We start from the raw sequence: 24,124 nt of genomic DNA on the forward strand, positions 1-24,124 counted from the left end.
TTGAGGTGACGATAGGGGCGAAAAAAACGTTACTACAAGGGACCGCACACTTTTTAAATGCCTTCCTTCCATAGGATATAATGGATAGGGGCACCTTCTTTGGGGGCTCTTAGAATTGGACCCCAGGGTCCAATCTTTTCGAAACTTAGGGAGCATTTTGGGGAGAGCCACTGGATGCTATACTGAAAATGTTGTGCCTCTACCTCAAAAAACGGCCCTCAGAGCCCCAGATACCCATGGATCAATTCTCCATTATTTTCTATGGGAATAAGTCTCCACAGGGAATCATGACTACCCAGCAGACATTTCCCTCCCCTCTCCCCGCTTTCTGATGACCTTGAAGCGGGGGGAGGGCCTCCAAACCGGGGGATCCCCTGCCCCCACCTGGCAATTAGGGATTGGCAACCCTAATTATAGCTCATCTCAAAACTACAGAGATCAGTTCCCCTGGAGCAAACGGATGCTTCAGAGGATGGACTCTGGCATTGTATCCCGCTGAGGCCTCTGTCCTTCACCCTCAAATCTCCAGGGTGAAGGACAGATATGATTTATATAATACTGCTTAGGACCAAGTAGGCCGCTGACCATGAAAGCACCCTTCTCTTTACACTGCCCAAAGACTCTGTCCTGTTTGCACCTTAGGGAAGTGCTTTCATGAAGCAGTGTCACTTAAGAGTTCCGCCCCAAGTTCTGAAGGGCAAACATCCAACTTTCCTCATTTTTATGCACTGTGGATCCCAACAGGATCCTTCCAGACAGAGAATCTAATTAAAGCTTATTTGGAGCACAGGGACCAACTGAAGGACCACATTTCCAGCGTGTGTGTGTTTAAAAAAAAAATAACGTTGTGCTATTATTTGTATGCTGGCTGAATGCCTCTCTCTCATTTACGAGCTTAAAATGGCGAGTCACACCGGAACTGTGCTCACTCACTTTTGGGCAGACTTTCCCACAGCACACACTTCTCTCACACAAGATCTAAATTGTCAAGAGCAGCATCTCCTGTTAAAATGGTCTTTGGTAGCAGAATTGCAAAAGGCCTGTGCTTGAGTTATAGGAGAGATGCTACCTGTCTTCATGGGGTTAGTTGGACCAATTGTCTGATGGCAGAAAGCTAATTCATATGTTCAGTCCTGGTAGTTCCCTCTAAGCTGCAGTCTTGTGAGCGAAAATTCCACTTTGTGAGCTACTGGCATTAACGTTGTGAGCTCCTGCATAAATTATTGTGCTCTGGGGCCATTTTTCCTGAGCTAAGACAGAAATGTGTGAGCTGAAGGCTAAAAATCTGTGGGCTAGTTCACACTAACTCAGCTTAGAGGGAACACTGGTAGTCTCCTAACAGAATCCAGCTACACACAGTGCTGATTGGCTGGCCCTTGTGACATCACAAAGCAGCTTCTCAAGTTAACTAAATGTTTTTCTTAAATAAGGTGCCAAAGAAACTTTAATGAGGTAAATGTGCAAATGTACCTTCATGCGCCAAGCTTTTCTCCCTCAAGTGTACTTGAATAACAAAAATCATCTTGAGAGATTGTGCTGTGCTTACAAACTCTACTTCCTCTGATGGTAGAGCTACACGCTTTCTTTCCCGCCGCTTTCAGTGATGTGACTTAAGTTCACCTGTGCTTTGCAAAACTTTGTGTGGGCAGCATGTTATTCTAGTCAAGGCACTAAAGTGGGTGAAGCAACCAAAGTGCTTTCTCTACGCAATATCAGAAGCTCAATGGCTGGATGGAACTTCTGAATCGCATAAACTTACCAACTGCGGGGAGAGACATTTTTCCCAACAATGAACTCACATGAAATGTACTGTACATTTGTAGCTTTCAGCACAGACTTATATAAATTTATCTATTCATTTTCATTTGTTTATAATACCAAGCTCTTGCCTTTACCTGGATTGGCCTGGGCTACGTCACTCTCCAAAGAGCCCCGTGACGCAGAATGGTAAAGCTGCAGTCCAAGCTCTCTGCTCACGACCTAAGTTCCACCCCGGCGGAAGCTGAGTTCAGGTAGTCAGCTCAAGGTTGCTCAGCCTTCCAAGGTTGGTAAAATGAGTCCCCAGCTTGCTGGGGGGGAAAAGTGCAGATGACTGGGGAAGGCAATGGCAAAGCACCCAGCAAAAAAAGTCTGCTGTGAAAACATCGTGATGTGACGTCACCCCAGAGTCGGAAACGACTGGTGCTTCCTTTAGGAAAGGAAAGGACTGTGCAAGCATCAGTCGTTTCCAACTCTGGGGTGACGTTGCTTTCACAACATTTTCACAGCAAACTTTTTACGGGGTGGTTTGCCATTGCCTTCCCCAGTCATCTACAAGCTGGGGACTCATTTGACCGACCTCGAAAGGATGGATGCTTCCCTTCCCTTTTCCTTTTTTCCCCTCACTCTCATCAGATCTCAGAAGCTAAGCAGGGTCAGACCTGCTTAGCACTCGGATGGGAGCCCTGCAAGGAAGTCCGAGGTTGCTAGAGGCAGGCAATGGCAAAGAAGTTGAGGGCTGTGACGCGGAGGCAGGCAATGGCAAATGATCTGTGAGCGTCTCTTGCCCTCAAACTCCACAAAAACCCAGGTCAAGGTAGTCCCCTGGGCAAGCACCAGTCGTTGCCGACTCTGGGGTGACGTCGCATCACAACTTTTTCGCAGCAGACTTTTGACGGGGTGGTTTGCCATTGCCTTCCGCAGTCATCTACACTTCCCCCCCAGCAAACTGGGGACTCATTTGACCGACCTCGGAAGGATGGAAGGCTGAGTCAACCTCGAGCCGGCTACCAGCTTCCGCCGGGATCGAACTCAGGTCGTGAGCAGGGAGCTCGGACTGCAGTACTGCAGCTTTACCACTCTGCGCCACGGGGCTCCTCGAACTCCACAAAGGGTCGGCATATGTCAGCTGTGATTGGATGGCACGTTACACGCCTGCCCCAAGCTTTTCTCCCCAAAGCAGCTAACAACATCATTCTCCCTTCCTCTGTCATATCCTCCCACCTACCTTGCGAGGCTCAGAGTCTGTGACTGGCCCAAGACTGGCCCAGCAACATTCATGGCAGAGTGGGGATTCAAACCTGGGTCTCCGAGATCCTAGTCCAAAGCTCTATGCTGGCATGTGAAGGGGTCACTGCGCTCTACAGTGGCATCCAAGATGACCCTCAAGCTTATTTGGACAACAAAAATGACACCTGAGCTTTAGTATGCATAAGGATGCCATTTTGGTTGTCATCTGTAATGTACTGAGTTACGAGACTTGTAGAAGGCAACATGCTTTATTGGCGAGTCCATCACAAAGAGGACATGGCGGGGCCGAGTCCCCGATTATATACATCTCCCGGAACAACCCCCTTACCTGGCCAGGTCCAATCCTGGCCAGTTAAACTTCCCGCCACAGATCTTCATAGGCGGAGGGTATTTACGTCCTTACATCCGGTGACCTGCGGGTCTCCCACTGGTCACCTCTGCGCACGCGCACACGTGCTGTGTTGTGAATTCAGGGACCGAATTGCAAGACGCAACATCATGACATCATCCCACTCCACCACCCCAATCCTGAATTCCACCTCCATTTCTGATAGAAAGCCGCTGGCTGTGCCAGGTGTGAGGGAGGTGGTTTGAATGGACATGGAGTATGGGAAAGAGAACCAAGGGATGGGGTGCCAAGGGAAAGTTAAGGGAATTGAGTGGATGTGGGGATACCGTGGGCCCGGGAAGGCTTGGGTTAGGAAGAAGGAGGAGAACAGGAGGAGTGGAAATGGGAGTTTGGAGGCAAGGGCTGTGGAATGGAGAGAGGAAATGAAGAAGGAGTGCAGAAGCAGTTGAGGGGAGATGAGGAGAAAGGAGGATGGCAGGGGCAGGGGTGAGGGGAAAGGAAGCTGGAAGTATTATGAGAGGAAGGAACAGGTGCTGTGGGGAGTAGGAATAAGGAGAAACGATGAGGGGAAGGGAAGAAGAAGGATGGAAGTTGGGAGGAGAATCTGTAATGGGGTGGTGGAGGGGAAAGCTATGATGTGGGGAGAACAGAGGGCTGTGGTGAAGAAGGCAAGACACAGTTTCAATTTCAGAGCTTCTCTTCGAAAACACAGCTTTGTTAAACAGATTACCTCAAATCCAAACGCATAACCTGGTCCTGGGGGTCCTGGGGGCCCGGGGAGTCCTGGTATCCCAGGAGCCCCATCAGCTCCCGCCTGCCCTTTCTCGCCTGGTGGTCCAATATCACCAGGGTCTCCCTGAGGGAAAAGAATTGATTATTCTCCAATGTACATCTGTTGAGCTGTATTTCAATTTCCATTTATTACGGTCAATTGACCAGCAACAACAATATACAAAATCTCATAGTCACAGACCATAACGTCTGACTACATAAAAGCATTCTCATATTCAAATTCCACCAATGTTAAACCTTAAAAATGGCATTATAATAATCTCTACTTTGTTAAAAAAAAACCCTCCGCTTATTTATGGCTTAGAAACAATATTTTGCTACGGCCTGAGTTACAGACCTCTTAGTATCTTCCAATAAGTATTTCAGTAGCACAACATCTGCAAATTTCAGATAATTGTAGGTTTAAATTTAGAGAGTAATGGAAATATTAACTGATGTCTCACTCCGGAGCAGAGCTCACAGTGTAGAAGAATGTGAGTGACAGTTTCAACTTCCTTTTCTGAGCATATACAGCCTCTTTGGTGGATAGGCCAGCAAAGAAACCTTCCTTGCAATACATTAGAAGGGAGCGGTATTACAGAGCAGCTGACAGAGCGCAATGGTGTCAGGAGAGAAAAATCTCACACAGGTCCTGTCGGCCATGGCCCTGATGCCAAACTTCTGCTTTAGCTGCACCTATTTAACAGCACTCTCTCCCATCTTTGGCCCTGTGCCTTCTGGAACTGCATCAGTGTTAAAGAATAATCACCTCAGAACATCTCCTCAAAGCCTGTCCCGCACCAATGAGCTGCAGCAACAGCAGAAGCCTGCTTTAAAGATTTGAACAAGGCGCAAACTAACCGTGGATGAACAATGAACAAATATTGAGCCAATAATAAATCTCTGTCCTTAAAGCAGTAATAGATATCCCAACTCATCAATAATATATTTTAAAGTATCATCATCAATAATAAATATTTTAAATTTTCAGGGCCCACAGTTAAGGGCATAGGCTTATAGTTTTGCCTGTCCCCACACACAGCCAGTTTGGTGTTGTGGTGAAGTGCACGGACTCTTATCTGGGAGAACCAGGTTTGATTCCCTACTCCTCCACTTGCAGCTGCCCTTGGGTTAGTCATAGCTCCCGCAGAATTGTCCTTGAAAGGGTAGCTTCTGTGAGAGTACTCTCAGCCCCACCCACCTCACAGGGTGTCTGTTGTGGAGGAGGAAGATAAAGGAGATGGTGAGCCGCTCTGAGATTTGGAGTGGAGGGCGGAATATGAATCCAATATCATCTTCTTCTTCAGTTGGCCCTTGTGACATCAGAGGCCAGGTCACAAAGTACCTGACTGATTGGGAAGGGGCTGGTGGGGGAGGCAGTTTTATGGGCCCACAGGCCTGGACAGAAGCTGATAAGCTGGCCTGTCCCCACAAAGACCATCAGGTGGGCCTTGTGACATCAGAGGACAGGTCACAGAGTGCCTGGCTGACTGGGAAGAGGCAGTTCTCAGAGCTCACAGGCCTGGGCATAGGTTTACAGCCTTGCCTGTCCCCACAGAGACCATCAGGTGTCCCTTGTGACATCTAGGGTTGCCAAGTTCAATTCAAGAAATATCTGGGGACTGTGGGAGTGGAGCCAGGAGACTTTGGGGGTGGAGCCAAGAGAAATTGGGGGTGGAGCCAGCAGCAAGGGTGTGACAAGCATAAATGAACTCCAAAGGGAGTGCTGGCCCTCACATTTAAAGGGACGGCACACCTTTTCAATTACTTCCTTCCATAGGAAATAATGAAGGATAGGGGCATCTTCCTTTGGGGCTCATAGAATTGGACCCCCCGGTCCAATCTTTTTGAAACTTGGGGGTTATCTTGGGGAGAAGCACTAGATGCTATACTGAAAATTTGGTGCCTCTACCCCAAACAACAGCCCCCCCCCAGAGCCCCAGATACCCGCGGATCAATTCTTCATGATTTTCTATGGGAATAAATCTCCATAGGGAATAACAGAGTTCCCAGAAGACATTTCCCTCCCCTCCCCCTGCTTTCTGACGACCCTGAAGCGGGGGGAGGGCATTCAAACTGGGGGATCCCCTGCCCCCACCTGGGGATTGGCAACCCTAGTGACATCAGAGTCCAGGTCACAAAGTACCTGGCTGACTGGGAAGAGGCTAGTGGGGGAGGCAGTTTTCAGGGCCCATAGTGAAGAGGCTATTTTGGATCCATGTTTCAAGCATTACTAGGCTTCCCAGTCCCCAGGTCCCAGCGGGGGATCCCCAGTTTTCACAGGTTTCTCCCCGCCCCCAGCCAGCTGGTCGGCGGGGGAAGCCCCGCCCCCACAGTCACCATGTAGTTTTAGAGCTCCTGCAGGTCGGTTTTTAAAATATGTGCCTTTAAGGCTGAGCAGGAAGCAGGAAACAGGAAGGGCTTCGGAGAACGGCCCCTCCCTTTGTTTTGCTTTCGTTTTCAGATCAAGTAAAGTTCTGCAGGAACAAGACCCGGTAAGTGTTTGTGTGTGTGAGAGAGAGGGAGGGGGCAGGGGATTCCCTGGTTTGGAGGCCCTCCCCCTGCTTTAGAAAGCGAGGGGGGGAGGGAAATGTCCACTGGGCACTCTATTATTCCCTATGGAGAACAATTCCCATAGGGAATAATGGGGAATTGATCCGCGAGTATTGGGGGCTCTGGGGGGTGGCTATGTTTTGAGGTAGAGGCACCAAATTTTCAGTATAGCATCTAGTGCCTCTCCCCAAAATTCCCCCCAAGTTTCAAAACGATTGGACCAGGGGGTCCAATTCTATGAGCCCCAAAAGATGGTGCCCCTATCCTTCATTATTTCCTATGGAAGAAAGGCATTTAAAAAGGTGTGCCGTCCCTTGAAATGTGATGGCCAGAACTCCCTTGGAGTTCAACGATTCTTGTCACACCCTTGTTCCTGGTTCCGCCCCCAATGTCTCCTGGCTCCACCCCCAAAGTCCCAAAGAATTGGACGTGGCAACCCTAAGCATTACTGAGGATTTATACAATGCTGATGATTTGAAAAGGCCAGACAACTACCAATGAAATTTTTGTGAAGTACTTTGTTGTGGAAGAACGAGGATTAGCACCAGCACTTTAAACCTCCTCCTTGGAGTGAGTGAGATGACGTAAGCACTTTAGGGACTTTGTTCAATTATATACGAACTGTCTATGAATACTTGTGATGAGACTTAATTGTTTGTGAATACTTATGGAGAGACTTTAAAACACTGATGATTGAAGAGGCTGGCTCTGTTACTGCCTTAAGAATAGAGATTTATTATTGGGTCAGCACTTGTTCGTTATTCATCCGTGGTTATTTTGTTTCTTGTTCACATCTTATTTTGTGGATCTCTTTGGTTTTCTACTTTAAAGACTTGGAATTAAGGATAAGGGCTTCTTCCTAAGCTGGATCGCAAAGTCTCCATGGATACATAAGCCCAAGCACCAGGAAGATCTCCCAAAATTACAACTGTTCTCCAGACAACAGAGATTGGCTTCCTTGAAGAAAATGGCTGCTTTCGATGGTGGATTCTATGGCATCTTGCCCCAGAATCTCCAGGAATTTTCCAACCCAGAGTTGGCAATCCTACATAGCACACCTTTTTTTTTTATTAGAAATCCTGGACTACCTCTACTTCCCTTGATAGTCATACCAGAACAAACCCCTGGGGAGAGGATTTCAAAAGCTTATAGCATATGGCAGTCTCCCCACACCGTTGTTTAACCTTAAACTGTGGTATTCCACCTCAAAACAAACTAAGCAGAGACTACATCACATTCAGTTTCGAGGGCTTCTAACCAGTGCTCCCTCTAAGCTGTGGAGTCTTCTGAGCAAAAAAATTGTGAGCTACCGGCATTAAAGTTGTGAGCTACTGCATACATTAGAAGAAGAAGTGCAGATTTATACCCCACTCTTCTCTCTGAATCAGAGACTCAGGGCGTTTTCGCACTGACCTTAATCAGCAGCGATGCCCCTCTTCACCGCGCAGGATCGGCGCGGATTTCACACTAATTGCTGCGGAGCACCCGGAAGAGCCGGAAAGTCCCGCGGCTTTTGCGGCGCAAATGGAAACTGGTTTTTGGCGGTTTCCGTTTGCGCCGCAAAAGCCGCGGGACTTTCCGGCTCTTCCGGGTGCTCCGCGGCAATTAGTGCGAAATCCACGCCGATCCTGCGCAGTGAAGAGGGGCGTCGCTGCTGATTAAGGTCAGTGCGAAAACGTCCTCAGAGAGGCTTACAATCTCCTATATCTTCTCCCCCCACAACAGACACCCTGTGAGGTTGGGGGGGCTGAGAGGACTCTCACAGCAGCTGCCCTTTCAAGGACAACCTCTGCCAGAGCTATGGCTAACCCAAGGCCTTTCCAGCAGGTGCAAGTGGAGGAGTGGGGAATGAAACCTGGCTCTCCCAGATAAGAGTCCATGCACTTAGCCACTACACCAAACTGGCTCTAGGGCCATTTTTCCTGAGCTGAGACAAAACTGTGTGAACTGGAGGCTAAAACATTGTGAGCTAGCTCACACTAACTCAGCTTAGAGGGAACACTGCTCCTAACCCAAGACAAAATTTATACTGGCATTCGTTCGTCCAACGAAGGATGAGCAAAACTAATGGAGCCAGATGAAATGAATTAATATCAAATTAATATGAATTAATATGAATTAATATCAAATTAATATGAATTAATATCAAATAAGTGCATACTAACAGTGCAATGGAGAGAATGCTGTTGTGTTACATCTCAGGTCATTTTTTTTTTTTGGTGGGGGGGAACCCTGACTGTGTCGTCTCCCGCAGAGCCAGATTTCACCCATGATATTTAACACCTATTATCAAAGGAGGACAGATTTGTGACAGTTACCTTTGGTCCAGGTGGCCCTGCAGAACCTTGGTCGCCCTGTAAGAAAACACAACTGTAAACGGCGGAGACTGAAGCAGGACACAGCACAGCATGTGCAAGGAAGGAGGCAACTGGGGGACTTATTTTAAATGACAATTGTCTGCCCTTGCTTAGTGCTGTGTGAGTGATCCGTGGGTAAGCTGATGAACATATATATATGAAGCTGCCTTCTACTGAATCAGACCCTCTTGGGTCCATCAAAGTCAGTCTTGTCTACTCAGGCTGGCAGCGGCTCTGCAGGGTCTCCAGCTGAGGTTTTTCACGCCTCCTTGCCTGGACCCTTTTTAGTTGGAGATGCCGGGGATTGAACCTGGGACCTCCTGCTTACCAAGCAGATGCTCTACCACTGAGCCACAGTCCCTCCCTAACACTTATGAAGCTGCCTTCTACTGAACCAGACCCCCCTTGGTCCCTCAAAGTCAGGCTTGTCTACTCAGACTGGCAGCGGCTCTCCAGCAGATGTTTTCCACGCCTCCTTGCCTGGACCCTTTTTAGTGGGAGATGCCGGGGACTGAACCTGGGACCTTCTGCTTACCAAGCAGATGCTCTACCACTGAGCCACTGTCCCTCCCCTAAAATATCATATATATGAACATATGAAGCTGCCTTATACTGAATCAGACCTGCGGTCCATCAAAGTCAGTCTTGTCTACACAGACTGGCAGTGGTCCTCCAGGGTCTCCAGCTAACGTTTTTCATGCCTCCTTGCCTGGACCCTTTTTAGTTGGAGATGCCAAGGACTGAACCTGGGACCTTCTGCTTCCCAAGCAGATGCTCTACCACTGAGCCACCATCCCTCCCCTCCAGGGAGGGATGAGTGGGAGATGCCTCTTTGATAAAGGGTTGGTCAGAAATGTCAATACATGTGTGCATTCCCATCAGAGGCTTTTTCTGCACTCACTTGTATTTTGAAATTTCATTGGCTACGAGAAGCCTTTATTTCGGCCTTTTTGAGAAACGAAAAAGAACTTTTCAAAGATCGTGTGAGTTACGCCGGTTACGGAATCATTGCGAGCGCTAGTGCTTTAATTCACTGCGTTGGAGCAGCAGTATTGTTTTGGAAGCTTTGGAAACTGGAAATTGACATGTGCGCAGGAATGAACTACTAATGTTGAACGAACTGTAAGCTTTGCGAGTAATGCAATTGATTGATTGTGTGATTCACTGTAGAAATCTTTATTGCAACTACCTTTAGTAATAATACATTGAATTTTTCAAGAGCTTTGCTCTAAGGCTGCTGTTTCAGCTTTAAGAACTGCGATTGAGTTTTTCAGCATCATTACATTAGCAACGGTTTCTTTGTTATTTTCCATGGTTTTGTGTTGATTACTACCTCACCTGGGGATTGGCAACCCTAACATACAAGCCTTTCAAATTCTTTCCCCATTGCACACAGGTCCCCAATACTTCTTCTGTATGGGCGTTTTCGCACTGACCTTACGCCAGAGCGACGTCCCTCTTCACCGCGCAGCGTCTGCGCGGATTTCGCACTAATTGCTCCGCAGAACCCGGAAGAGCCGCAAAGTCCCGCGGCTTTTGCGTCGCAAATGTAAACTGGTTTTTGGCGGTTTACATTTGCGACGCAAAAGCCGCGGGACTTTGCGGCTCTTCCGGGTTCTGCGGAGCAATTAGTGCAAAATCCGCGCAGACGCTGCGCGGTGAAGAGGGACGTCGCTCCGGCGTAAGGTCAGTGCGAAAACGCCCTATGAGAAGATGGGCCTTTCTAGCTGCCTGGCTTCTGTGGCCAAAAACCCCCTTCATAAGGGAAACTCGGAGACCTTCAAGGATACTGGCAGAACAATTAAACTGGGCACTATAGGACAGGCCATTCACGGGTCCTTAAACTTGGGCCAACTTCCATAGTTTCTCTGAATAAGAAAGTACTAAAAAAGAAATGGCTAGTAATATACACACACCCCATATCAATCGTGCAACACCATCATCTCAATTAGCCCAGAAAGCCTGCTGGTGGAAAAGGAATTTGTATTCTGTTTAGTACAGCTCACAGCTAACTCCTATAATTTGGCTAACGGAGGGAGGTAATAAGAGATTTATACGTTCTCATGTATTGTAAACCAAGGTTTATAGTGCACTTGAGGGGGGAAAATAAGCATAAACATTCAGATTTAGATCCTTGACTAATTTACTGGGAAGTCCTCAGGAGGGGACTATAAACAGAGCCACAGTGCACTATTTAGACTTCAAGAAAATGCAGTTGTGCATGCCCAGAGAACTCAGTCTACTGCTTAATCACCAATTAAATTATAGCCCATGGAAGTTTCCAAAAGATCAGCTGACATTTCTGAACTGTTCACCCAAACATTTGGATGAACACCTCAGAAATGTCAACTGGTTCAAAATTCTGAAACATGAACGGACCTTCTTGTCAGTGTCCAAAGAGCTCCCCCGCTTCGTCACTCAATTTCAAGGACTGGTTCTTCCTTCTGGGCAGTCTAAACCTGCCCTACATAGAATCACAGAGTTGGAAGGGACCTCCAGGGTCATCTAGTCCAACCCCCTGCACAATGCAGGAAACTCACAAATACCTCCCGCTAAAGTCACAGGACCTTCATTGCTGTCAGATGGCCGTCTAGCCCCTGTTTAAAAACCTCCAAGGAAGAGGAGCCCACCACCTCCTGAGGAAGCCTGTTCCACTGAGGAACTGCTCTAACGGTCAGGAAGTTCTTCCTAATGTTGAGCCGGAAACCCTTTTGATTTAATTTCAACTCATTGGTTCTGGTCCAATTTTCTGAGGCTGGCTGAAAACTGGGGGAAACGCCACCTGTCCAGTGGCCTGAAGAAAGCCTGGGAAACAAAAAAACGCAGAGCAGCAGATTGCTGATGCGTTGATCCTGCTCTGAAAACATGATCAGGTCACTGGGAATTCCAAAACGAAGGGCTAAATTTGGACGAGTCGCTCTTGATGTGAAACTTACTTTCTCTCCCTTCGGTCCCGCGTAGCTGACCAGTCCATTGTTACCAGGGCGACCGGGAGGACCCTGAAAATGAACAATTTGCAGATTTTAACACACACAAGAAACTGTTCTGCAATGATGCACCTGTCACAGCAACCTTGCTGTACCTTGCAGCGGCGTCCTATCTTTTAACGAACAGCCAGTTTGGTGTAGTGGTAAAGTGCGTGGACTCTTATCTGGAAGAACTGGGTTTGATTCCCCACTCCTCCACTTGCAGCTGCTGGAATGGCCTCAGGTCAGCCCTAGCTCTTGCAGGAGTTGTCCTCGAAAGGGCAGCTGCTGTAAGAGCTCTCTCAGCCCCACCTACCTCACAAGGAGTCTGTTGCGGGGAGTGGGAAGGTAAAGGAGATTGTGACCGCTCTGAGACTCTGAGATTCAGAGTATAGGGTGGGATATTAATCCAATATCGTCGTCTTCTTCCTTTTCTTCGCATACATATCTTGAGAAGCTCAGTCTTGGCTCGGAGCCGCTGGCTGTAATGTCTCGATAAAAGAACAGCAGCTTAAGAAGGAAATGCAGGCACTCGGGACCAGACTAGAGATCCCAGATGGCTGACATGGATCCCATGTAATCTGTTTTTGCCTTCCTCTGAGCATAGAGCAGGGGGTCAGTGGGGGGGTAGTTCTAAATTTCCTGCATTGGGCAGGGGATTGGTCTGGATGACCCTTGAGGTCCCTTCCACCTCTATGTTTCTATATTCCGAACTGTGTTGTAAGTCACTTGTATAGTAGAAAAGTGGGATAAAAATGTGAAAAATAAATACATTTCCAGTGGGAGGAATTTCAAGCCAAGAAGAGACACGTGGAGGGAGTCGTGTGTGGCTGTGCCTCTCTAAAACTCCCCTCCCTTTCCCCCTGATAGTAGAGATGCCGGCTCCAGGTTGAGAAATCTCTGGAGATTTGGGGGAGGAGCCTGAGGAACGCAGTGGGAGGGGACTCAGCAAGCTATAACACCGTATAGCCCACCCTGCGAAGCTGCCATTTTCTCCAGGGGGACGGATCTCTGCTTTCTGGAGATAAGCTGTAATTTGGGGAGATCTCGAGGCCCCGCACGGAGACTGACAACCCCACCTAACGGTCTCATTCTGGAACAGAATGAAAATGGCTGGGAGGAGGGGGCAGAGGGGAGCAGACACAGGAAGTATTCCCTCCCACAGGAAGTATTCCCTCCCACCCAGCATTACTGTGCTTCCAATGGACCCCACCCCTCTGCTTGAGAACCAGTTCCCTTCATGCTCATACACATTTCTAGCAGTCTGCGTTCTTGGGGTGTTGGATTCACGTCAAAGCACTTTTGCAGAACAAACTGATGTGATGTTCCAAGGGTGTCACAGAAGACCTCTTTTTTCTTGGTCTTCAAGGTGCCACTGGACCTCCGCCTGAAGACACAGTGCCCTGAAGAGAATGGGTTGAATCCTGGGCAGGCCTTGAATTCAGCCGGAGCTCACAAAAGCACAGCTCCTGAACCTTTCTAAGGGTTCCCCCTCTTCCTCCCCACCTACCTTGTCCATTGAATAGTAGGTGCAGCTGCAAAACAATCCCTGGATGAGCTCCGCCACCTATTTTTCTACCCAAGGACCCCTGGTCCTGCTCAGAGCAGGGCTTTTCTTTACCACAAGGAGATGTCTCCTCATGGCTTCAGGGGGAAGGCTTTCTGAACAGGAGGAAGCGCTGCTGTTAGCGGGATCCAGCCCAGGGCAAATCCATAGTGGTTTTCAATGATAAAATCACTGGAGGGTTGCTATTCCCATGAGGTAACTGAAGCAAGGATTAGGGTTGCCAACCTCCAGGTGGGTGTAAACTAGGGATGTCGAACTCAATTTGTTATGAGGGCCAGATCTGACATAAATGAGACCTTGTTGGGCCGGGCCATGTGTGTACCTATTTAAGATTAGATAGAAGAGATATAACTTTTATAAAGAACACAGACAAACACCAATATATTTTTTTAAAAATCTTAAAACGTTAGCATTCATTGGTCTTAAAGGTGCTTTCTTTGTATCTCTCCCATGGGATCCAGGGAACTGGACAAAGGAAACTCTGGCTCTTTCCTACCTTCCCCAGGGAACCAGGAGGTGGAGGAGCCTCAGCCAGTAGAAGAAAGAGAGGCTTGGCTCAGTAGCTGTGCAACTGAGAGCCTGGCAAAGCAAACTCTGCCCCCCCTTCCTCTCCCAAGGAAGGAGCCTCAGCCACTGGAGAAAATAGGCGTTTTGCTCTGTAGCTCCTGTGCAATTGAGCAAGCCTAGCAAAGCAAGCTGTGATGCAGAAGGAAGCAAGAGAGAAGGAAAAGGAAGCAGATGACAAGCAGATGACAGCCAGTCACTCAGGGGCCTGATAGAAGCCTTCCAGGGGCCTGATTCGGCCCCCGAACTGCATGTTTGACATCCCTGTAAACAGACAAATATTGTGACTTCAATTACTGTTTTCTTGATGAAGGGACTCATTTGCATATTAGGTCACACCTTCGGATGTCACCATTGTTTCACACAGGGATTTTTGGTGGGAAAAGCCCAGCAGGAGTTCATTTGCATATTAGGCCACACCCCTGATGCCAAGTCAGCTGGAACCGTGTTCCTGTGCCGTCCTGTTCAAAAAAGCCCTGCCTACTGTTACAGTTGATCTCCAGACCACAGAGATCAGTTTCCCTGGACAAAATGGCAGCTTTGGCGGGTGGACTGTATGGTATTATACCCAGCTGAGGCCCCTCCCCTCCCTAAATCCTTCCTTCTACAGGCTCCACCCCCAAAACCTCCAGATATTTTCCCACCCAGAGCTGGCAACTCTACAGCAGAAAATACGGTGACAGTTACTTCCTTTTTCTTTGAGCATGTCAACAGGCTAATTGGTGAACTTGGGAGTCAAAAATTCCTCTCCTGCCACCTTTCAAGCATTCCAGCACAGACACCTTCTCTGGCAGAGAAATCGCCTCCAGACAGCTGAAGTGAAAGATTCTCATGCCAGGGAACTCCTAGGAAGGTTGCATTTTGACGGGCTCTGCTCTCCCACCCCCTCCTCCGCCGGCAAGCACTGCCATCCCAGACATATCATCAGCAATCTTTGAGCTGCCAGGAACATTTTGCGGTTTCAAAACCCAGTTTCGACTCAGGCGCTTTCAGACACGTTTTCGAGGAAAGCACCGCACAGTCATGAAGACTGAGATCACACAGGAGGCTGAGTTGGCAAAGCTGTTTTTAGAATCGCTCCTCGAGTCTCTACTTCCGTAAGCCTGGCACTGTGACTCAACATTTCAGGAAGGAAAAATGCGGAGTCAACGATCGTCTGTGATCAGTTTGGAGGATTCTGCTATCCCGCCTTGTTCTTTTCACAAAGCGCTCACGGCAGCTTACAAGAATTACCTGAACCAAGCAACAAGTCGAAGAACAAACCTGGAGTCCCGTGGCACCTTGAAGGCCAACGAAGTTTAATTCTGGGTACAAGCCTTCATGTACATGCACACTACACATGAAAGCTCATACCCAAAATTTATTGGTCTTTGGGGTCCAATCTGGCTACCAGCAAGCTGGCCAGCAGGGAAGGCCCAACCCTCAAACAGGGACATCATTACGTGATGACATCACTTGGAAGTGACGTCATCCCACTGCTAACATCACATGGCAATGATCTGGTTTTGGGGCAAACTCAATGGAGCCCAGTGGTGCAGAGTGGTAAAGCAGCAGTACTGCAGTCTCTCTGCTCACGACTTGAGTTCGATCCTGGTGGAAGCTAGGTTCAGGTAGTCAGCTCAAGGTTGACTCAGCCTTCCATCCTTCTGAGGTCGGTAAAATGAGGACCCAGCTTGCTGTGTGTGTGTGTGGGGGGGGAATGTAGATAACTGGGGAAGGCAAAAAGTCTGCCATGAAAACGTTGTGATGCGATATCCCCCCAGAGTTGGAAACGACTGGTGCTTGCACAGGGGATTACCTTTTACAATGGTTCTGCCGGTGCCACGAGACTCCATTTTGTTCTGTTGCTTCAGACCAACCGAACTGAAACCAACGAGTTGAAAGACTGCTCTGAAGCAATCCCCGGGTGCCTGTTTGTGTTGGGAGGCTGTGCCTCAGATGGACTCACTGGGTGCCAAGGGGTGAGGTGCTCACCGGGCTCTTTTCTCTCCTCTCCTGTGGACTGCGGCCAGATAGACGCCTGACTGAACGATTTCAGCCCTCCCATCATTAATCAGCAAGAAAAAGGGGGAAGCCAGTGTAGAGGCACAGGCACGAAAAGGGAAAAGATCAGCTGGCTATGACCACTGAGTATCACTCGTGTACCTTAATAACATAAAAAAGCAATTTATTCTATGCAGACATCCAATCCCTGTCTTGCACGGTTTGTGGTCAGAACCAAAGAAATATTAAAGCAATCCAATATATGAAAGAACAATGAAGCGCCGTCCCAGCTTCCAATAGTCTCCACAAGGAGGCACAGTCCCAACTTCCAATAATCTCACTTCCATGATTTCTGATGTGCCGCCAATGTCCAACTTGATGTGCACTTCTGGAAAAAGCGGACTATGTAGAGTCTTGAAAATGACGCGTCCTCCGGATGAGAAATGTCGCGTTTCGAGTGGCTCTTTTTTCAAACCTGATAGGCTGATGATGGGACCCGGTCTCAGAAGAAGAAGAAGATGAAGATATTGGATTTATATCCCGCCCTGCACTCCGAAGAGTCTCAGAGCGGCTCACAATCTCCTTTCCCTTCCTCCCCCACAACAGACACCCTGTGAGGTAGATGAAGATATTGGATTTATATCCTGCCCTCCACTCCGAAGAGTCTCAGAGCGGCTCACAATCTCCTTTCCCTTCCTCCCCCACAACAAACACCCTGTGAGGTAGATGAAGATATTGGATTTATATCCTGCCCTCCACTCCGAAGAGTCTCAGAGCGGCTCACAATCTCCTTTACCTCCCCCCTGCCACAACAGACACCCTGTGAGGTAGATGAAGATATTGGATTTATATCCTGCCCTCCACTCCGAAGAGTCTCAGAGCGGCTCACGATCTCCTTTACCTCCCCCCCGCCACAACAGACACCCTGTGAGGTAGATGAAGATATTGGATTTATATCCTGCCCTCCACTCCGAAGAGTCTCAGAGCGGCTCACAATCTCCTTTACCTTCCTCCCCCACAACAGACACCCTGTGAGGTGGGTGGGGCTGGAGAGGGCTCTCACAGCAGCTGCCCTTTCAAGGACAACCTCTGCCAGAGCTATGGCTGACCCAAGGCCATGCCAGCAGGTGCAAGTGGAGGAGTGGGGAATCAAACCCGGTTCTCCCAGATAAGAGTCCGCACACTTAACCACTACACCAAACTGGCTCTCCAGTGTATTCTACGTCTCAGCAGTGTATTCTACTTTGGAAGCAATTCATACAATCATAAGGGCTCATGGGTCATTAACGTCAGGCATTCTGGAAACTGCATTGCCCAGACTGCACCGGAAGAAGAGGCAGAGGAATCAAGACAGAAGTCAACTGGGCCAAGCTCTGCCATGCCAGCTCTGTGTTGGGAAACTGCTGGAGATTGGGAGGCGAGATGGGGGGCAGATTTGGGGAGGGGAGGGGAATAGAATGTCACAGAGTCCTTCCTCCCAAACAGACATTTTCTTCAGGGGAGCTGGAAATCATTTGTAATTTTGGGGGTCTCCAGACTCCACCTGGAGGTTGGCAACCCTATTCCCTAGCTACAGCCTGTATTTGCAGATCTCCCCATGGTGGCTAGGAGGGTCATGTACTTTCACTCCCAAATGCACCCCTGCAGTTCCTTATTTCAAGGAATGACTCCTTACTTGGGGCAACAACAACTCATCGAACAGACGCAGCGTCGTTGCAAAAAGCAGCTTCGATCCATAACAAGCAAAACCCACTTATGAAAAAGATAATTTCAACGATTCTCTATAATATCCCATTTTTATATACACATTTTATATCTGCTTCCAAAACGTCATATGACAAAAAACACACATAAAAATAATCAAGCACAGTTCCACATAAATGTATCTTTCTCCTCCTGGAGAAACTGGAATATAAGCAAAGGTTTTGGGGAAATATGCAAATGAGCTCCTTTGCATCTTAGGCCACACACTCCCGATGTAGCCAATCCTCCAAGAGCTCACAAGGCTCTTTTTTCCCTGCTAGAATTTCACCCTTGCATGATCCCAGCCTTTGCCCACCCTTTTCTTCTCTGTTACTCCTTCTAAATCCCTCTAAGATTCTAAGGAATGTGTATATGTAGGGAAGAAAAAGAATGCCAACCAATGTATGACGTGGAGGAGACCATTTCCAGGGTCAGATCTTGCTTTTTACCATAGTTTTTTTGTTTTTAACCATGTCTTTTTATCATAGGTTTCTTTTTTTTTTTTTGCAGCAGAGTGACACAATAATGTTACTTCAGGTGTCCACTGGAAGCGGTGTTGCTGTGACTGCTACTGTGGAATGGGTGAGAGAGAACACAGTTACCCCCCCCCCCGGCCCCTCCAGATTGCTATGCTGCCAGTCAGTACTGGAGTTAACATAAGAAGAGCCCTGCTGGATCAGACCACTGGTCCATCTAGTCCAGCTAGGGTTGCCAAGTCCAATGCAAGAAATATCTCGGGACTTTGGGGGTGGAGCCAGAAGACTTTGGGGGTGGAGCCAGGAGACATTGGGGGTAGAGCCAGGAACAAGGGTGTGACAAGCATAATTGAACTCCAAGGGAGTTCTGGCCATCACATTAAAGGGACAGCACACCTTTTTAAATGTCTTCCTTCCATAGGAAATAATGAAGGATAGGGGCACCTTATTTGGGGCTCATAGAATTGTACCCCCTGGTCCAATCGTTTTGAAACTTGGGGGGTACTTTGGGGAGAGGCACTAGATACTACACTGAAAATTTGGTGCCTCTACCTAAAAAAACAGCTCCCCCAGAGCCCCCGAAACCTCCAGATCAATTCTCCATTATACCCTATGAGAATCGATCTCCACATAGGGAATAATGAAGTGCTCAGCAGACGTTCCTCCCCTCTCCCCCGCCACCCATTTTCAGGTGACTCTGAAGTGAGGGATTGGCCTCTCTACTCATGGGTTGCAGCCAACTTCTTCAAAGTAACACAGACACCCCATCCCAAGAGAAAGCCTTTCAATCGGAGACTGAAGCCTCCGGAGGTGGAAAGGCACATGGTCCTCTGGGGGCGGGGCTTCCTCCTGCCGGCCAGCTGACTGGGGGCGGGAAGGAGCCTGGGAAAATGGAAGAACCCCTGCTGGGGCCTGGGGATTGGCAAGCCTAAGTCCAGCATCCTCTCTCACATCAAGGCCAATTTGTTCCTTTGGAGGGCCAACAACAGGGCAGAGAGGCTAAGGCCTTCCCCTGGTGTTGCCTCCTGACTGAAAGTCAGAGGATTAATGCCTCTCAGTTTGGAGGCCCCCCTCAGTCACCGTGGCTAGTAGCCACTGACTGATTCATTCTCCCTGAATCTATCTAATAACCTTTAAAAGCTGCTTATCCCTGTGCCCATCTCTACATTCTTTGGCAGTGAATCCCACATTTGAATGGCTTTCTGTGTATAGCGTTACAGTATTACGTCTTGACTGCCCTGAGTTCCATCTGTATTGCTAACATAGGCAGTGAAAGTTCTCACAGCAGAGACTGAAGCATGCATGTACAAAAGACTTGTGTAGGAACAGGTACTCACTTGAGGGCCTGGTTGCCCCGGGTCACCATCTTTCCCATTTCTTCCAGGCAGTCCAGGAACTCCTGCATTCGAATCTGGACCTGGCAGTCCGGGCTCCCCAGGTGAGCCTGGAGGGCCGGGGGGCCCAGGAGAACCCTAGATAAATCAGAGAGTCTGTTAATAGAATTGTGCTTCTGAGGGTTACCAGATCTTCAGTCCAGCCAGGGTGACCCCTGGTCTTTGAGGTCACCAGCAGGAGAAGCCCCACCCTCAAACACAGATACCATTGTGTGATGACGTCACTCAGAAGTGATGACATCACATTGCTGATGTCACATGATGATAGAATCATAGAGTCGGAAGGGACCTCTGGGGTCATTTAGTCCAACCTCCTGCACAATGCAGGAATTTCACAAACCCCTCCCTCGCAATTCACAGGATCCTCATTGCTGTCAGAGGGCCATCTAGCCTCTCTTTAAAAACCACCAAGGAAGGAGAGCCCACCACCTCCCGAGGAAGCCTGTTCCACTGCGGAATCGCTCTAACCGTCAGGAAGTTCTTCCTAATGCTGAGCTGGGAACTCTGGTTTTGGGGCAAACTCAATGGTTTTGTAGCCAAAAAACCACAGAAGTTTTCCCCCCAAACCTAAAGCACTGCATGTGATGTCAGCAACGTGATGCTGTCACTTCCAGCAAAGAGGTAGGACCTGGCAACCGTAGTGTTAGTTGAACCTAAACAACTGGGGGGAGGGTCTGGGGGGGTGTGGTTTGGGAAGGGGAAGAACCTCACCAGGCTTAGCATCCAACCTCCAAAGCAGCCATTTTCTCTGGAGGGACTGAAGATCAGTTGTGATGCCCGGAGATCTCCAGACCCCACCTGGAGGATGGCAACCCTACAATTGCTGTTATTATCACTACTAAATATAGATCTGCTTTCGAAGGCCATTTAAAAGATTATTATAATAATGTAGGTAAAGCACTTTGGGGCCCTATACAGGGCTTTTTTGGTAGAAAAAGCCCAAGAGGAACTCATCGAACATATGAAGCTGCCTTCTACTGAATCAGACCCTCGGTCCATCAAAGTCAGTATTGTCTACTCAGACTGGCAGCGGCTTTCCAGGGTCTCAAGCTAAGGTTTTTCATGCCTCTTTGCCTGGACCCTTTTTAGTTGGAGATGCCGGGGATTGAACCTGGGACCGTCTGCTTACTAAGCCGATGCTCTACCACTGAGCCACTGTCCCTCCCTCATTTTCATATTAGGTCACACCTCCTGACATCACCGTTGTTTCACACAGGGCTTTTTTGTAGAAAACCAGCCGGAACTGCGTTTCTGCTCAAAAAAGCTCTGGCCCTATGTATATAATAATTGCGATTTAAAATATCACAGCCCAGTGCATGCTTTTTTTTTTAAATAATTTTTTTATTTTATAATATAACTCATGTTATTTCTTCGTCTTACATTCCTACAGTATCTTACATTCATATTACAGATCCGTCAATTACCTCCTTCCCTCCCTCCTCCCACCCCTCCCAAATTGACCATTATAGAACTCATTTATATTTTCAACCACATGCAAACCCTTTGGAGTCTGAGCCTTATTTCATTATTGGCCCCTCCTGTTTTTACCCATCCTATATATTTATACCACTTTTCCTTAATTTCTTCAATCCTGTCCTCTACTTGTTTTTCTTGTTTTAGTATTGATAATATATCTGACTGAATCCATTCATATAAATAACTGCTCCATTTATCCAAAGTCCATTTTGTGGCATCTTTCCAACCAAATGCTATGATAGCCTGAACTGCCAAAATCATAGCCTTAAACATCTCCTGGAAAGGCTTATCCACTTTAGGGTTCCCCAATATTCCCATAAATAACACCTTTCCCGAAAGTTTCACTTTAACTTTACACACTTCTTGCACCTTTCCCAAAACCTTCTGCCAAAATTCAGCCACTTTTGAACACTCTCACCATAAATGCACATAACGTCCCTTCTCCTTTTTGGCAATGCCAACAATTGGGTCTCAATCCCTTAATCATATATGCTAACTGAGCCGGTGTTCTATACCATTTCCAAATCAGTTTCATTTCTGATTCTCTAAATTTGTCCAATTTTATATCATTATTTCTCATTATTCATCTCCTGTTCCGATAGTTCCACATCTTTCTCCCACTTTGACTGTGTTATACAGCCCAGGGCATGTGATTCAGCTTTTAAGAATAATCCCCAAAGAAGTCTGTTCGCATTCGTAGCGCTCAGCACAATGGAACAATTCTGCACACAGAGACTGGTCTTGACCTAGCACTGAACAAATTAATTTTTCGCTTCCTTCCTCCTGCCGGTCTCCCTGATGGGAACACGGGGTCAGGAACCGCATTCTGACTGACAAGGCATTATGAGTTCGAGTCTTCATTGGAGTTAAAATGGATCGTACAGTGAAGAGATTGCTTGACAAAGGTTCACTGTCTGCCTTTTGTCAGAAATGTGGACTTTCCAAAGTTTAAAGGTATAAAATATATATAAATCTGAGAGAACAATTGAGAGGAAACTGAATGAAAGCAGAATGAAAATCCTCCGCAGCGAGCAGCAGAAGATCCCCTCTGTAAAGCTCTGTAATAATAAGCCCAGATACTTCCCTCTTTATTCATCTCTGACTATTCCATTGCAGGTTAAACTGGGCTGGAAGAGAAGTGACAGCGAGGTACGGTTTTGTTCCAAAGAGCAGCCCCCACCCCGGTACGGACTGGGCCGCAATGCTGGGTGAAAAGAGATTCTAGCTCTTCTCATAGGTCCTCTTTTAGTTGAAGGGAGGCACTTGGGCTGTCTTTAGCCCCATTAGAGAAATAAGATGTTGTTCAGTTGCACAGTCGAGTCCGACTCTTCGTGATCCCATGGACAAAGTTACGCCAGGCCCTCATGTCTTCCACCATCCTCCGAAGTCTGCTCAAATTTGTGTTAGTTACATCGGTAACACTGTCCAGCCATCTTGTCTTTCGCCATCCCCTTCTTCTTTTGCCTTCTGTCTTTCCCAGCATCAGGGTCTTCTCCAGGGAGTGCTCCCTTCTCATTGGGTGGCCAAAGTATTTGAGCTTCAGCTTAAGCATATGAACATATGAAGCTGCCTTATACTGAATCAGACCTTTGGTCCATCAAAGTCAGTATTGTCTTCTCAGACTGGCAGCGGCTCTCCAGGGTCTCAAGCTGAGGTTTTTCACACCTATTTACCTGGACCCTTTTTTGGAGATGCCAGGGATTGAACCTGGCACCTTCTGCTTCCCAAGCAGATGCTCTACCACTGAGCCACTGTCCCTCCCCAAGCATCTGACCTTCCAGGGAACAGTCAGGGTTGATTTCCCTTAGGACTGACTGATTGGATCTTCTTGCAGTCCAAGGGACTCTCAAGAGTCTTCTCCAGCACCACAGCTCAAAAGCAGCTATTCTTCTGCGCTCGGCCTTCCTTGTGGTCCAACTCTCGAAGCATGGCTTGGTGGAAGTTCAAGCTCTGAAAATGGCAGTCCATAGGATTGTGATCCAGGGCTGCTCTGAGTAATCTTCGGCAGCTCAGAGAGGTCTTTTGGAAGAGGAGACTTCTCTAGAATATGTGGTGGGCCGAAGTTGAGGAACGGTACTTCCTTAATCCGAAGAGAAAGTGGGTTGAGAGGGACAACGGTGCTCATCTTCTCAAGAAATGCTTCTCTCTGCAGATGTCAGTTTTAGGGGACATCAACCAGATTACAAACTCCTGACCAAGGGAAACTTTGGACAGCTTTGTAGCAAGCAACAGTCTGGTGTTTACAGTTTTAGCTATTACTTAATTTGCCTTGACACCAAAGTTAGTAAATACAGATCCTACAAGAGCTATGAAACTAAGGGGTATAAATGAATTCCCTAAGTAGATTTTGTTGTTCAGTCACACAGTCGAGTCACCAAGCACAGAAGAATAGATGCTTTTGAGCTGTGGTGCTGGAGAAGAATCTTGAGAGTCCCTTGGACTGCAAGAAGATCCAATCAGTCAGTCCTAAGGGAAATCAACCCTGACTGTTCCCTGGAAGGTCAGATGCTGAAGCTGAAGCTCAAATACTTTGGCCACCAAATGAGAACGGAGCACTCACTGGAGAAAATCCTGATGCTGGGAAAGACAGAAGGCTAACTAAGTAGATTACCAAGTCTAAATTCTGAAGGGACAAAATTTTTTAGGCCCCAATTAGCTCTGCAGCAATTCTGTGTATAAGCTTTTGTGAGCATGGTATCTGAAGAAGTGTGCATGCACATGAAACCTTATATTCAGAATTAGACTTATTGGTTTTAAAGGTCCCAACTGGACTCAAACTTTGTTTTCTGGTTTATAAAAGCCTTTAGGAAAACTATCAGCACCTACTTACTCTTGGAAGTTCAATGTCTTTGTCAAAATCACCAGATCCAGAGCCAGATTCTTCCATATCGATCCTTTTCTGAAACAAAGAAAAAT

General features: G+C 47.7%; 1 protein-coding gene across 1 annotated transcript in view; it reads right to left on the reverse strand.

Annotated features, from left to right (window-relative positions):
- The window catches only part of COL15A1 (collagen type XV alpha 1 chain), a 339,567-nt gene that overhangs the window by 147,572 nt on the left and 167,871 nt on the right, over positions 1 to 24,124 (reverse strand). The window contains exons 12-16 of the mRNA XM_060247740.1: positions 24,039 to 24,107; positions 19,676 to 19,810; positions 11,976 to 12,038; positions 9,001 to 9,036; positions 4,089 to 4,214 (exon numbers count right to left, since the gene is read on the reverse strand). Coding sequence (XP_060103723.1) covers positions 4,089 to 4,214; positions 9,001 to 9,036; positions 11,976 to 12,038; positions 19,676 to 19,810; positions 24,039 to 24,107 — 429 coding nt within the window. The remainder of the gene's footprint in view (positions 1 to 4,088; positions 4,215 to 9,000; positions 9,037 to 11,975; positions 12,039 to 19,675; positions 19,811 to 24,038; positions 24,108 to 24,124) is intronic.

The sequence above is a fragment of the Heteronotia binoei genome, chromosome 10 (assembly GCF_032191835.1).
Source record: "Heteronotia binoei isolate CCM8104 ecotype False Entrance Well chromosome 10, APGP_CSIRO_Hbin_v1, whole genome shotgun sequence".
NCBI classification, from domain to species: Eukaryota; Metazoa; Chordata; class Lepidosauria; order Squamata; family Gekkonidae; genus Heteronotia; species Heteronotia binoei.